The 15,702-nt window shown below is 51.4% G+C and overlaps 1 protein-coding gene across 1 annotated transcript in view; it reads right to left on the minus strand.

The window, feature by feature from the left end:
- ptprq (protein tyrosine phosphatase receptor type Q) overlaps positions 1–15,702 on the minus strand; it is a 304,885-nt gene that overhangs the window by 137,805 nt on the left and 151,378 nt on the right. Inside the window, exons 32-34 of the mRNA XM_072485165.1 lie at positions 10,756–10,938; positions 2,929–3,030; positions 366–486 (exon numbers count right to left, since the gene is read on the minus strand). Of these exons, the coding sequence (XP_072341266.1) occupies positions 366–486; positions 2,929–3,030; positions 10,756–10,938 (406 nt within the window). The remainder of the gene's footprint in view (positions 1–365; positions 487–2,928; positions 3,031–10,755; positions 10,939–15,702) is intronic.

Genomic DNA, 15,702 nt, shown 5'->3' on the forward strand with positions numbered 1-15,702 from the left:
AGTCTTGAGTCTCCGCTGTCGGGAGCACATACTCTCCAGAATGGAGAATCCAGCCCAATGTGTAAATGCAAAAAGCAGTATGCTCACCGAAAGCTCTATACAAAGACAGAGGGGAAGAAGTTATGACCTGGCTTCGTGTTGAATCTGGAAGGTTGTAAGGTGCCTAACTAAAATTGTCCAGCTACCAGAGGATATAAGGAGCTAAATATTATATGGTAAGAAACACAGGGTAAATATTAATTTGAAAATTGCAAATCCTTTTAATAAGATTAGCTGTACAATAAATAGTTTAAACTACCATGTATACAATTTGCTATGAATTAAAATTTGTTGTTAAAGTTAACAACCAACTTACGAAATCTTACCAAATATAGACCGTGTAGTAGAGAATCACTCCATTGGGTTCCAAGGGAGGCTTCCATGACAGTCGTAAAGTGGTGGGAGACAACTGCTTTGATGTAAATGATTGCGGAGGAGAGCCAGGCACTATTGTGGGTGAGAAAATAGTTCTGTAAGTAAATGTTGACTCATAACTTGAGAATGGGATATCAATAATTTACATTTTTGAATTAATTCTGTCCATTTTATATTAGAATTTGAAAACTGTCAAACAATATGAAGTTCATCATTTAGGTCCTGTCATGATGCAAGGGAGTTTGCCAGCTATTATAGTAATACCTACAATAGTGTGATCACCTGTGCGATTTGGGAAGCATGTGTTTCCTTTTCGTGTGATGCTCCTTTAAAAACAAAATGTGCCGGGAGTATTTTGCAAGAGGGTTAATAGATTATTACATCATTAGGTTCCAAGAAGTGCCCATGTGACCTGGGGTTCCCATGGGATGAACAGCCAAAAAGCAACGGACAAATAGGAAGCTAATTGCTGTGGAGTTGGATTTTAGCCTGTTTTTATTCTGCTGGGAAGCTGAGAAGACTATGGGTCCGATTTTCCGCGCAACCTGGTGCATGTTTCGCCATTGGCCAGCAGCGGGATCTTCTGGTCTAGCTGTTGTCAATGGGGTTTCCTGTTGAATTCACCCTTGCCACCGGGGAAACAGGTGGCGAGGATGCGCCATCAGACGGAATTGAAGATCCTGCTGGCGTGAACAACTGTAAAATTCCAGTTTATGGCTCTGCCCAAAGGGAAAATAAGCAAGGCTCTCTCCAGATGTAATTGTTTAAATGGTTTTCTCTTTGGCAGTCTTTGATGCTGGTATTGAAGCAGGCTCTCAGAATAGGACTAAGACTGTGTTGCTGTGATGTTGGACAACTGAAGACAGAGAGAGCAACGGATTGTGGACTGGACAATACCTATACCGATTGCTGCTTTGAGGTGGTGCCAGAGTCGACCAGACTATTTAAAGAGGTCAGGGAAGAGTGTCTCTGGGGATTTAGTGAAATCAGAACTGTCCTGACCCATCTTGTTGGTGGCAAGTATGTCCAAGAACTTAAGATAGAATAGGGTGGGGCAGCACGGTGGCGCAGTGGTTAGCATTGCTGCCTCACGGCACCCAGGTCCCAGGTCCGACCCCAGCTCTGGGTAACTGTCCGTGTGGAGTTCGCACATTCTCTCTGTGTTTGCATGGGTTTCGCCCCCACAACCCAAAGATGTGCATTTGCATTTCATTTTTCATTCGGAAGGTGGATTGGCCATGTTAAATTAACCCTTAATTGGAAAAAATGAATTGGGTACTCTAACTTCACATGAAAAAAGATGGAATAGGGCTGCTGGTGAATGTGCGTCAAGAACCAAAAGGATTGGATGGGAAGTGAGAGATTCTCCAAAACAAAGGCTGTGTTGAAAAGACTGTGAAATTGCATGTGGTCCTACATGTATACGGGAAGTAATGCAAGCGCTTATTACTCTGGGAGGTGTACTCTTGCTGTATCAAGTATTTAAAGCAAAATGTATCTTGAACAGAGTCTCGGAGCGCTGAGAAACACCTACACTCGGGTAGATTGGGGATCTCAGTGGTGAACATGTGTCCGAGGCCGCACTTAGTCCCGTTTCCTGTACTGAGGAGCTCCGCTCGTTGGAACTCCTCAGTGAAGGATGAGATTGGGATGCCATTTTTAATTGGCGTCCCAATCTTTCGACTCCCTCGACCCGACCCCCAAACCCTGTCCAACCCCAACTCACCTCTAAAGGGGTCCTCAGTTGCCAGATTACCACCTGCTCAGAGTGCAAGAACTTGGGTACCACCAATCCCCCAGGAGGCCCCCACAAGCGCCGACTCACTCTAATATGCAGAATTACTAAAACGTCATCCCGCCCACGATGGGCGGTATTCACATCGCGAGTCTCTCGAGATCACGTTAGATCTTGCGAGACAATTTTGGATTCAATTTGCCAAATTTCCTTGGATCCCATGGGCTCTTACCTTCGCTATCAGCATGGGACCTTATCAAGAGCCTTGCTGTAGTCCAAGTAAACTAGATCAAATGCATGTCCACACCTACACACCTGCCCACCTCTTCTGAGAATTCAATCAAGTTGGTCAGACATGACCTCCCCTTCACAAAACCAAGCTGACTGTTCTTATGAATTATGCTTATGAATTTAAGCATAATGCAAAGGATAATATGGTTTAAAAGTATTGTGTGTTATGCTAAACAAATAAATATTTCTGTGAAAAAAATTTATGGGTGGGATTCTCCGCCCCACCGGGACCGTTTTCAGGCAGGCGCGGCCCCGCCGGCAGCAGGATCCTCCGTCCCTGCAGCCGGCCAATGATGATGCCCATTCCATCCCACGCCATCGGGAAACCCGCAGGTGTGGGTGCGCTGCCAGCGAAGCGGAGGAGCCCACCAACGGAGAATCCCACAGAATACGTTTCAAAATAATAAGACTATCCTTTTAACGCAGTTTCCATATACTTTGTTGTTATAGCTGAAGAGTAAAATTTGACAGATATTCAGTCTGCTTACCGCCTTCTGCACTTAAGATATCTATTGGTGGGCTTTCAATTCCTTCACCCCTGCTAGTACTTGCAGATATTTTTAAGGAGTATTTTTCATTTGCTTTTAAACCTGTAAAAGGTGAATATAGAAAATATTTTATTTCTCTGTCCATTCTTAATCTCCATACATAGCTTAATCTCTGTACATACATCGTAAGACTAAATATTGCATACATATCTATTGTGTCATAAATCTTATTGTAGTTTACAATAAAACAATGCTATTATGTTCAAACAGAGGGGTACAATCTGAGTGTTACCGGTTGCAGAAATTCAGGGAACAACTGTATTAAACTTTACTATTTGGACTAGAGAGGGGAAAATAATTCCCCTAATTTCTCTGGAGCCATACATATATAGGTAAATGTATTTATAATTATTTATTTTGTTCATTATTTTAACAAAATAACAATCCAGCTCTGACAAAGCATATTTATGATTTCACTAGAAAGAACAAAGTGGAGAGAGTTTCATGAATATATCTATGATATCAAAATATCAAACACTGATATTTGAAATGGTAATATGCTTTGCTAGCTATTTGGGGAACATACATAGATCCTTACTGTGGTGTGTCATGGCTTGCTGCTTTTATTTGTTCCTGCTAACAAATGTAGGCGATAAATGTGCATCTCTCAACTTTCAATGTTTAATTCATGTACACTGAAATAAGCTGCTCTGATTCAAATTTTCCAAACTGGTAAGTCAGCTGATTTTCTGATTTGCCACAAAACTGTGTTTTGCAAGCATTGGCCCAAATCTCCCTGTTTCAATGAATTGGGGTTTTATACTGAATTAGGTATCACATTGTACCTTGGAAAATAAGTGACATGTTAAAGATTTTGTAATTCAAATGGTGCTCTTTTAAATGCGCCATAACCTGCTTGCAAAACTGTTACATTGAATTTATTATATGTGGAATTAAGAAGTGTACTTAAAATCTGGGAACTACTTAGGGCGGGGTTTTCCGTACCCGCCGTGGCGTGTTTCATGGAGGCGGCCCTGCATTGGCCAACGGCAGGATTTTCTGGTCCCGTCCCCGTCAACGGGGTTTTCTGTTGTATGGGAAAAGCGGCGAGGGTTCTCTATCGCGAGGCCGGAAGATCCCGTTGGTGCGAATGGCTGGGAAAATCCAGCCAGTATGTTGGGTCTCACTGATTCACACCACTCAGGCTTACCTTCCGAACCTTGAATGAAATTTATCTGCCTATTACATGGGAGAGCTCATGTGAAAGTGGGTAAGAAATTGCAAGAAATACGCTATGTGAATGTTCCAACAATAATAAACCTGTCACTTGATGAACCCCGGAAAGCAATCTTGTCAGAGAATTCTAATCTAACCCTCCCAACAGGAGGTTTACACCCAAAATGATCTTATGCAGAACGGGGGCGTCATTCTCCGACCCCCCAGAGGGTCGGAGAATGGCCGTTGGCCGCCGTGAATCCCGCCCCCTCCGGTTGCCGAAGTCTCCGAAGGGAGAAAAGTCAGCGGGGCGTTAATGTCGCCGCTGCCGCGGAGATTGTCACGGGTCTGCGCAAGGCAGCCGATTTTCGGCCTGCCGATATTCTCCCTTCCGGATGGGCCGAAGTCCCGTCGACGTGATGACCGTTCACGTCGACGTAAATTAAACCTCCTTTTCATCAGCGTGACCCTGTGCTCCAGGTTCACGCCGACCAGCGTGGAGGTGAGTGACGGCCTGGGGGGTTGGCTCTGGGCAGGCGATGGCGTGGCCGCAGTCTGAATGCGTGAGGAGAGTGGTCTCGGCTTGTGTGTGTGTGTATGTGCGGCGGGGGGGGGGGGGGGGGGGTTAGAATAGGCTGGGCTCTGGGGGAGTGCCGGGAGGGGGTCAGTGCCGGGGTGGAGGTTTGGGGGGGGGGGGGTCCGTGCCGGGGGTTGGGGGGGGGGGGTCCGTGCTGGGGAGGGGGATGGGGGGGTCCGTGCCAGGGTGGTGGTTGGGGGGGGTCCGTGCCGGGGAGGGGGATGGAGGGGTCCGTGCCGGGGTGGAGGTTGGGGGGGGGGGGACCGTGCCGGGGGTTGGGGGGGGTCCGTGCTGGGGAGGGGGATGGGGGGGTCCGTGCCAGGGTGGTGGTTGGGGGGGGTCCGTGCCGGGGAGGGGGATGGGGGTGTCCGTGCCGGGGTGGAGGTTGGGGGGGGGCGGTCCGTGCCGGGGTGGAGGTTGGGGGGGGGGGGTCCGTGCCGGGGAGGGGGATGGGGGGGGGGTCCGTTCCGGGGTGGAGGTTGGGGCGGGGCCCTGCCGGGGAGGGGGATGGGGGGGGATCCGTGCCGGGGAGGGGGATGGGGGGTGGGTCCGTGCCGGGGTGGAGGTTGGGGGGGGGGGTCCGTGCCGGGGGGGGGGGGGGTCCCTGCTGGGGAGGGGGATGGGAGGGCAAGTGAGTTGGTCCACCTGGCCAGGTGCCAGCCTCCAACAGTTGGACCCATGCGGTCCATGCCACCTGGCTGGGGGGAGGAGGGGATATGAGCAATGATGTCATGTCGTCGTTCCCCTCCCCCCACCAGGCCGTCATGTTTTCAGATCATCCAGCGATGTTGGCCGCCGTGGCGGCAGCCGCTCATGTCTATGTTGCCCTGGATGAGGAGGAGGAGGAGGAGCATGCTTGAGAGTTGGCGCAGGCTGCTGCAGAGGGGCAGGCGGCAGCCGCCCAGGCTGGAGGGACACCCGACCGACAGGACGAGGAGGGGGAGGAGGACGTCGCGGCCCCACAGCAACGGAGGCACCCGAGGGCGCCCCGTGTGTACCGGCCCAGGCAGTCATACCAGGACCTCACGGACCGGGAATGCAGGAGGAGACTCCGGATGAGCTGGGAAACCGTGGCACACCTGTCACCACGTGGCACTGGCGGGGGACACCCTCTCCCCGTGTCCGTCAAGGTTACGGTGGCACTGAACTTTTATGCAACGGGGTCATTCCAGGCACCGAGTGGGGACCTGTCCGGCATATCGCAGACATCGGTGCACCCGGGCAGTGACAGATGCCCTATATGCCATGGCGCACCGCTACATCCGCTTCCCCGTGGACCGGGCCAGCCAAGATGTCCGGGCCGTGGGCTTCTCTGCCGTGGCCTGGTTCCCCATGGTCCAGGGCGCGATCGATGGGATGCACGTCGCCGTGCGGCCACCTGCAGATAACAGGGCCGTGTTCACTAATAGGAAGGGGACCTATTCGATGAACGTACAGGTGGTCTGCGACCACCGCATGATGATCCTGCACGTCTGCGCCCGTCACCCAGGCAGTGGACACGACTCATTCGTGTTGTCGCGGTCATCCATCCCCGGCATGTACGAGGGACGCCATCCCCGGCTGACGGGCTGGTTGCTGGGCGACAGGGGCTACCCATTGCGATCGTGGCTGATGACGCCTATACGGAGGCCACACAATGAGGCGGAGAACCGCTGCAATGATGCCCATGTAGCGACAAGGGGAGTGATAGAGAGGTGCTTTGGCGTGCTGAAGATGCGTTTCAGGTGCCTGGACTTCTCTGGGGGCGCCCTCCTGTATCGGTCAGATAGGGTCGGCCGCATCATTGTGGTGTGCTGCGTCCTGCACAACATAGAGGGGCGATGTGCCGCAGGCAGAGGAGGGCGGAGTGGAGGAGCAGCAGGAAGAGGCGCAGTCCTCTCCAGATGAGGGGGATGGGGGTAATGGTCAGGGCAGACGGGCTAGACACAGGCGGGTGGCTGTCCACCGTTACCGGCTGGCCCAGCGGGCATGGGACAGACTGATAGCCGCCCGCTTCACTGACTAGATGGGCGTGGGAATCGGGTAGTATGGCCACAGACCGCACACCATGGCAACAGCCGACCACCCACACCCCCCACCCATCCACCTACCCAGCACCCTCACCCCCCTCCCCAACCCACCCGCATGCACACCACCCCCCCCCCCATTGCCGATCGACCTGCGGCACAACGGGCCGGGCTCACACAGTTGCGGGTGGACGCGTGTCTATCGCAGGCCATGGAGGATGATGACAACCTGCCCTGCGGTGAGCTCCTGGCTCTACATCGTTGGACTATGTCTGACCCATAGCCACAGTACCACCATCCACCCGGACCATCCCTGCATGCGGCTGTGACACTGCAGCGCACGGTCCCGTCCTCTGCCCGGGGGATGTTGATGGCGGCCCAGGGGGAAGGGGGCAGACTCACCTGGGGTTGAGGTAAGACCACCCCTCACACACACACTTGAGCTCAACGTACATGACACCCCCGCACACTTTGGACAGAGCACAAAGGCAGCTTCTGTAGGTGTAACATTGACTTTAATAACCAAAGGAGTTCATGCACGTGCCCTAGCCCCTAAAACTCATCTGTGCCCTGCAACCGTGCCAACTTACTCAGTGTCTAATTGTTTGGCCTTACGGGCCCTTTGACTATGTCTACGTGGTTCCCCAGACGGTACAGCAGAACTGGAGGTGGACTCCTGTGATTCCTGCCCTCTGACACTGGATCCCTTTGGCGGCCGTTTCCTGGGGCGTCCTGGCCTAGATGGGCCAGGCTGCGGCCCGGGCGACTGGGATGGCGTGTTGCCAGCCTGTCCTGCCCGTTGCCCACCCGATGCACCTGGGACGGAAGGGGGGGAGTCCGAGGTGTCGCGGTGTACCGGGACCTCCCCTACAGAGGGAGCCGGGGCGGACCACACCACCTCCTCCTCCCTTGGGGTGCCCAATGGCCCCCAGGCCTCTACATGGGTGGGGGATGCGAACGGACTGGCCATCCGACGCCCCCACCGACATCTGGCGCTGCCAGTCCTGGAGGCCAGTGCTGGTATCGACAGGGGTCTGCAGGTTTGCAGCTATGGAGCACAGGGGGTTGGCAAACCCTGTCTGTGACAGTGCGACGCCGGCTCGCACATGGCCACTGGCGCCGATGCCCTCAGCGATGGCCTGCAGAGACTGGGCCATGGCCTGCTGAGACTGGGCCATGGCCTGCAGAGACTGGGCCATGGCCTGCAGAGACTGGGACATGGCCTGCAGAGACTGGGCCATGGCCTGCTGAGACTGGGCTATGGCGTTGAGCGCCTCTGCCATCTGGCGCTGGCACTGGCTCATGGCCTCCTGTGAGAGGGCAGCCATTTCCTGGGCCACAGACGCCGCCTGCACGGAAAGCCCCAGGCCTCCCAAACCGTTCCCCATGTCTGACACCGTCGCACCCATTGCCTCCACCGCGGGCGCCACCCATGCGGTGTCGGCCTGGGTGGCACGCATGACCGGCACCACTCCCAGCTCCTGGACGCGGGTGGACTCCTCCACCTGCGACCGCAGCCGCCGCAAGCCGCCCGTCACCCTCTTCGCTTGTCTCCGGGTCGGTGGTTGCATCGGATCTATGTGTGGGTGTGGTAACTCCAGGAACCCGGGATCCATCTGGGCGGCAGATGTTCGCTTGAGCTGGGCTGCCCTCCGACCGCCCGGCCCCTCTGCTGCTCCTACCTCCACCTGCTGTACCGGGACGGCTGTGTTGTGCGCACCAGTGAGTGTACCAGACGCCTCATCACTAAAGTGCCCAACCGAGGTGAGTGTTTCTGCGATGGTGGATGGTGTTGGTGACAGCAGTGGCGTTGTGTCGTGCTCTTCGTCCCACTCTGAGTCCATGGCACTTTGGGGTGGGGGTTCGTCTCCACCCATCCACTCTGAGTCACTGTCCGGTATTTCGTCTTCCTGGGTAGTGGTGTCCCGGGTAGTGGTGTCCCGGGTAGTGGTGTCCCGGGTAGTGGTGTCCTGGGTAGTGGTGTCCTGGGTAGTGGTGTCCTGGGTAGTGGTGTCCTGGGTAGTGGTGTCCTGGGTAGTGGTGTCCTGGCTCGGATGTGACGGGGGCCTGTGGCTGCCCCCCTCATCGCTGGGTGGTCGCTCCTGGTGTTCGGTCAGTGGCCTCTCATCAGCGGGGCCTCCTCCAGTCCTCACATGCTCCCTATTGTTGTGTGCGTGCTTCTCCTGGTGGGGGGGGGGGGGGGGGGGGGTGGCGGGGGTAAAAGGCAACACTGTTAGGCAGGTATATGAATGCACGCCATCGGTTGCGCGTGCATTGCAGAGGTTAAGGTTAGGGCTGGATTCACTTGGGGATATGGGGGAGGGGGGGGATATGGGGGAGGGGGGATATGGGGGAGGGGGGGATATGGGGGAGGGGGGATATGGGGGAGGGGGGGATATGGTGGAGGGGGGATATGGGGATGGGGGGATATGGGGGAGGGGGATATGGGGGAGGGGGGATATGGGGGATATGGGGGAGGGGGGGATATGGGGGAGGGGGGATATGGGGGAGAGGGGGTATGGGGAGGCTCACCCTGCCTGCTCTGACGAGGTCGTTCACCTTCTTGTGGCACTGGGTGCCTGTCCGTGGTGTCAGGGCCACAGCGGTGACGGCCTCTGCCACTTCCCTCCATAGACGCCGGCTGTGGCGTGGGGCAACTCTGCGGCCGTGCCCGGGAGACAGGGCGTCCCTCCTCTGCTCCACCGCGTCCAGGAGCGCCTCCACATCGCGTGACTCGAACCTCGGGGCTGAGCGGCGGCCAGCCATCCAGTCGGGTGTTGCGGTCGGGTGTTCCGGTCGGGTGGGGGGGAGCAGCGCGGCCTTATGAGCCGTCACGCCGTGCGGCGCGTATGACGCTGCACGGCGTGAACCACTGCGCAAGCGCGGATCCCGTTACGTCGCTGCTAGCCCATTTCGGGCCGGAGACTATCGACCCATTTTTCCGACGTGACGCAAGTCGGATTTGCGCCGTTTTTTGCCGATAACGGAGAATTTCGCCCCGGTTGTCTGATCCAATCCTATTAGTTGGGCATTGATTCAGCTCACTGAAACCACAACATTCTCATTCAGACCGGTAGAAACAAACCTATCCAACCTATTATCTTCCTCTCCGCACCGACCCCTCAAAGAAGCACGATTCTGTTCTTCCGAAATAAATCATTTATGTGACAGAAAATGGTGAGTTTCCCTGTAAGAACTATTTTATGAGGGAAAGTTAGGTAAAGATTTTTTTTAATTCTCTGAAAACTATCCATTCTGAATGAAATCCCATTGTTGGACACATGAGCTATGGCCTTAACTGTTGATTTACTGTTGAATAATTCCGAGATCGCTGTCACTTGGTATGACTACAAATCAAGACCTACCTCATCATAAAAATAAATCAACAAATTCTGCATCAAGTGAATCAGCAAACTGGATCGTTTTCTTATTCCGATGGTTTTACACTGTGTTATTCTGAGGTTTATTCCAAAGCATGGCTTCAAATCAAAACTTATTTATGCACTGTGTTATCATAACAAAATTAATTTTTGGTCTTGTGACTCTTTGAACAATACCAGGGAAGAAAAATTCCCGAAACAATTTTTACAAAGTTGATGCGTGGGTTTCCTCTGGGTGCTTTGCTTTCCTCCCAGAGTTCAAAGATGGGCAGGTTAGGTGGCTTGGCCTTGCTAAATTGCCCTTAGTGTCCAGGAATGTGCAGGTTAGGCTACGGGGATAGGGCAGGGGAATGGACCTAGGTAGGGTGCTCTTTCAGACGTTTAGTGCAGACACGATGGGTTGAATGGCCTCCTTCTGCTCTGTAGGAATTCTATGGTTCTATGGATGTCCCTTTAAAAGCCCACTTTTTGCCTTTAAAGTCACTGCTTCACCCTAATTGGTGCTTATTATAACTGGGCCTGTATGATGAGTTGAAATGATGTATAATTCCTAGGAAACATAAAAACAAACCAAGTACCTGTATATCTTAACACAAAAATATATAATATAAAGAAAAATACATTTTTCAATTTATTTACTTCAACGTACCTGTTATATTGATGGTCAAATTTGTACTGTTTATAGAGAGCTCTTCAACACCATTTTGGGCTGTAAGGTACAATGTATAGAACTTGATAATTCCATTAGGAGTTGGTGGTGGAAGAAAGGATATTTCAACAACCACAGGAGAGAGAAATATATATGTGATATTTTGTGGTGCAGTATCCGGAACTGTAAAATAGATGAATAATCAAAATAGAAACAAATTTCAAACAGTGTTTCACTATAGCTGATGGGTACTGATCCATAAATACAAATAAATGACAAAGTAGACAGTAGGACATACATTTTCTGATTGTGCGGATTTTTTACCGGATTGATGCCATGGTGGCTATTATATCTGCCTGTGTCTGTGAGTACTGGCCACAGTTGACATCGGGGGTCAGGCTGGTTCTTCCTCCTACCCACTTCCCCACAACGCAACCTTCCCCTTGTGTCTCTCACTTTTTGGACAACCAAAAGCTGCCCAGGCAATAATTGCAAGAAGGCAGTGACGAAGGAGATGCACCGTGACTCGATTACACACTCGGGAGTCACCGGCTCCGCTACTGACACTGAGCATAATTCAGAGGACAGCATTGTGGTAGGATCTGCAAGGGTGGTCCACAACCAGAGCAGGAGACAAGGATACCGCAGGTCTGCCCAGGGGAGAGCAATTCTGCTCCAGAGGACTCAGTTGAGCACTTCAATGGGATGGCCTATAGGATAACGCTGATGGAAATACACAACAAACTACTTGTGGCCATTGGGAAGGCTGCCAGAAGGCTTGTGGTCAATGTCAAGAAGCATGAAGCAGTCCAGCAACAATTCAGCCCAAAGCTCCAGCAAGCAATTGGTGGCCAACTCCATCAGCACACTTGTGGACTCAACCATGATGTATTATCATTTGCTGGTGAGCGTCTTAGTTTCCATTGCAGCACAAGCAGTTTCCATCAGCTGCCAGAGTGCTGAAACACTGAAGCCATGCCGGTAAGCTTTCTGCAATGGAAGCTCATGATGCTGCTGGTTTATGACTGTGAGTTACAGTGTGTAAACGAGCTGGCAGGTTGTCATCGCAGCCCAGCAATCTGCACTCCAAATGATTTGCAGATTGCTGAGGCATCGGTCTGGGGGAATGGTTCTGACTCCGTGGGGCCCAGGCCTGCTGTCCTCCTGTAGAATGACAATATTCGTCCTCCCATCCTTGACAGTTCACTTGTGCCCTTGCTGTTGTCCATCAGCCAGTCAGCCCAGACTGCTGCTGCTCACATGCTGCGATGGTACAGTCGACAGCTGTGCCTTCTGGGCCCAGAGTTGCTCAAGATCATCCGATAATGCCATCCGCAACCACCATCACTGAAAGTCAGCAGCCTTCCACCAGTCGTTCTGCAGCCACTGGGGTAGAATTATGTAGGAACACGAAGGCAGGCAAATGGAACATGGACTCAGAAATGTACAAGGGTGAATAGTTGATTCTTCCATGAGGAATTATTTCATTTTAAAGTTTGGTTTGGTTTACTGTCTGGTGGCTTTTATTTTTGCCTCGTGACAAAGTGGATGATATGATTGTCAATGACAGAGGAAAGTAAAACCGGTGGTCACTTTGGTAAATGAGTAGTCGGTGTTACAGCTATTGGTACCACACTTGGGTGTGTTCTTCACATTCACCGCTGCCAGAGTAGGGCCATCTTATTTAATTCCTTCCGTCCTCCAGCTCCTCCTCTTCCTTCTCTGATCATAAGCTGCTTGCTGTGTAACTAGTAGCAAGTCCTGTCCCCTCCTGATGACGAGGCTATGCAGCAGATAGCAGACCATCACAACCCGTGACACCTGCTCTGCCAAGCGCCGAATGACTGTTCAAGTGCTTTGCAAGGCAGTCTCCCCATGCGGTGCTGGAAATTCCAGAGGTGCTGGAAAGAGGCCATTAACGGCCACTTAAGTGGTGTGATTGAACTCTGGGTGAAAGAGCCATTTGGGGTGAAAATTCCATGGTGGTGGGAAGGTGATGAGTAATCCACTCCCCACCTTCCCTTTAGCTCAGTGGGCTAGACAGCTGGTTTGTAATGAAGAACAAGGCCAGCAGCGTGGGTTCAATTCCCGTACCGGCTGAGAATTCTGAATTCTCCCTCTGTGTACCCGAACAGGCGCCAGAATGTGGCGACTGGGGGCTTTTCACAGTGACTTCATTGCGGTGTTAATGTAAGCCTACTGTGACAATAAAAAGATCACTGAAACGACTACACGATGACATTAATAAGTTCCATCCATCCATCAGACTCACCATGGAGTCCAAAATCAGTTGCATTCTTGGACACACTCGTCTCCATCAAGGACGGTCACCTCAGCACTTCGCTTTACCGCAAACCCACGGATAACCTCATGATGCTCCACTTCTCCAGCTTCCACCCTAAACACATTAAAGAAGCCATCCCCTATGGACAAGGTCTCCGTATACACAGGATCTGCTCAGACGAGGAGGAGCGTAACAGACATCTACAGACGTTGAAAGATGCCCTCGTACGAACGGGATATGGCACTTGACTCATCGATCGACAGTTCCAACGCGCCACAGCGAAAAACCGCACCGACCTCCTCAGAAGACAAACATGGGACACAACCGACAGAATACCCTTCGTCGTCCAGTACTTCCCCGGAGCGGAGAAACTACGTCATCTTCTTCACAGCCTTCAACACGTCATTGATGACGATGAACACCTTGCCAAGGTCATCCCCACACCCCCACTACTTGCCTTCAAACAACCGCGCAACCTCAAACGAACCATTGTTTGCAGCAAACTACCCAGTCTTCAGAACAGTGACCACGACACCACACAACCCTGCCATGGCAATCTCTGCAAGACGTGCCAGATCATTGACATGGATACCACTATTACACGTGAGAACACCACCCACCAGGTACGCGGTACGTACTCGTGCGACTCGGCCAACGTTGTCTACCTCATACGCTGCAGGAAAGGATGTCCCGAAGCGTGGTACATTGGCGAGACCATGCAGACGCTGCGACAACGAATGAACGGACATCGCGCAACAATCACCAGGCAGGAATGTTCCCTTCCAGTCGGAGAACACTTCAGCAGTCAAGGGCATTCAGCCTCTGATCTCCGGGTAAGCGTTCTCCAAGGCGGCCTTCAGGACGCGCAACAACGCAGAATTGCCGAGCAGAAACTTATAGCCAAGTTCCGCACACATGAGTGCGGCCTCAACCGGGACCTGGGATTCATGTCACATTACATTCATCCCCCACCATCTGGCCTGCGAAATCCTACCAACTGTCCTGGCTTGATGTAATTCACACCTCTTTAACCTGGGGTTACCCCATCTCTGGATCTGTAAAGATTTAATCACCTGCTAATGGTCGCATTCCAAGCATTGTTTGGCATCTTTGAATTTGTCTATATATGTGTTTCTGGAACAGACCTCTTCATTCACCTGAGGAAGGAGCAGCGCTCCGAAAGCTAGTGACATCGAAACAAACCTGTTGGACTTTAACCTGGTGTTGTAAGACTTCGTACAATAAAAAGATTATTTATTTATTTATTATTTAATTTAAGGCTCACACGCCTTGCGGCCATTCCAAGGGGGCTGATAAAATCTAGCCTATTGTTTCTCGCTGATGCCCAAGTTGTAGAATTGCTCCTTGAAAGCCATGAGCTCTCCCTGCTCTTCATCCCTCTTCCAGCAGCTTGTCCTGTTCTGCAAAACCTCTATTGATTCTCCAAGTGATACTTTATTCCGAGGGGAATACCTGATTCCAATGTCTGGGAGCAACATGCCTGTGCTTGAAGTCAACAAAAAGTCTTTCACCACTGCCACACCAACCCATGTAGACTTTAGTAACTTGAAAATCTACAGACAGTGCCAAACATTTGTGGAATCGAAGCTACAGCCAGAGGAAATCGGCCAGTAACTAACCTGAAGCAGTTGATGACGTCTTTAAATAGTGCGGGGGGGGGGGGGGGGGGGGGGGGGGGCGGGGGGGGGGGGGGGGCAGCAGGTCTTTCTTGCTGCTGAATGTGTATTCAGCTGTGTGATGTTCAGAAAATGTAGTTGCGTTGAGTTTCGAAATGGTAGGACTGGTGTCAAATCATTGATGTCATGATCTGCCTGCTCTGCATACTACTGGCAGCCGTTCACTGCCTGCACACTAATGAGCATACCATACGATTGATTTCATTTCCAGTAAGAATCCTTGCACCTCACAAAGTTTCTTCAAAGTCAAAACTTTAAGCCCAAGAGCACAACATATTTAACTATCAATTCTGTTCATATGTAACTTTAATCATCTCTTCCAAAGTGTACAGAAAGCTGGATATTAATTTCTGTCACAACCTTGCTATTTAATTCACAAAGTTCTGAAGTCATACTCAGAATGTAATTGGTTTAATTTCCATTTTTAAATTCTGTGTTCGCAACTATAGTAATCCAGTGCTGGGAAAATTTCAGAAGATTAGAGAGACATGAATGTCTTATGGTTTGAATAGAGTGGGAGGCATTCCAAAAGTTTACAACATAGAATAATGTAATGCCATTGGTATTTGATGGTGGGTTCCATGAAACTGCTACTTCAGTGGAACTAATGCACTTATAGGTCACATTAAAAGGGCGGACTAGTAGGAGCTGTAAAAGAAAAACGAGAAAAAAAGTTGGAACATTTAAACTGGATGGATTTTCAGGAGAATATGTGGCCAGTTTATTGTTAACCCTTTGCCCTCACTACAAGTGGATAGACCGGTCCCATTAAAATGAATAGTATTCGGGTGGAAACAGCTCTCCTGGTTGAGCAAATGGTTAAAAGGACGTATCAACTTCCACTGCAGATGATTTTTTATTAGATCAGAATTGTAACCCAGCTGCAGAAAACATGCATGATGTATTGAGCAAGAACGCTGCTTTTCCATTTTCCCTGTTAGAGCAGTGCACTTCCATTTCATTTGT

The sequence above is a fragment of the Scyliorhinus torazame genome, chromosome 19 (genome assembly GCF_047496885.1).
Source record: "Scyliorhinus torazame isolate Kashiwa2021f chromosome 19, sScyTor2.1, whole genome shotgun sequence".
NCBI lineage: Eukaryota > Metazoa > Chordata > Chondrichthyes > Carcharhiniformes > Scyliorhinidae > Scyliorhinus > Scyliorhinus torazame.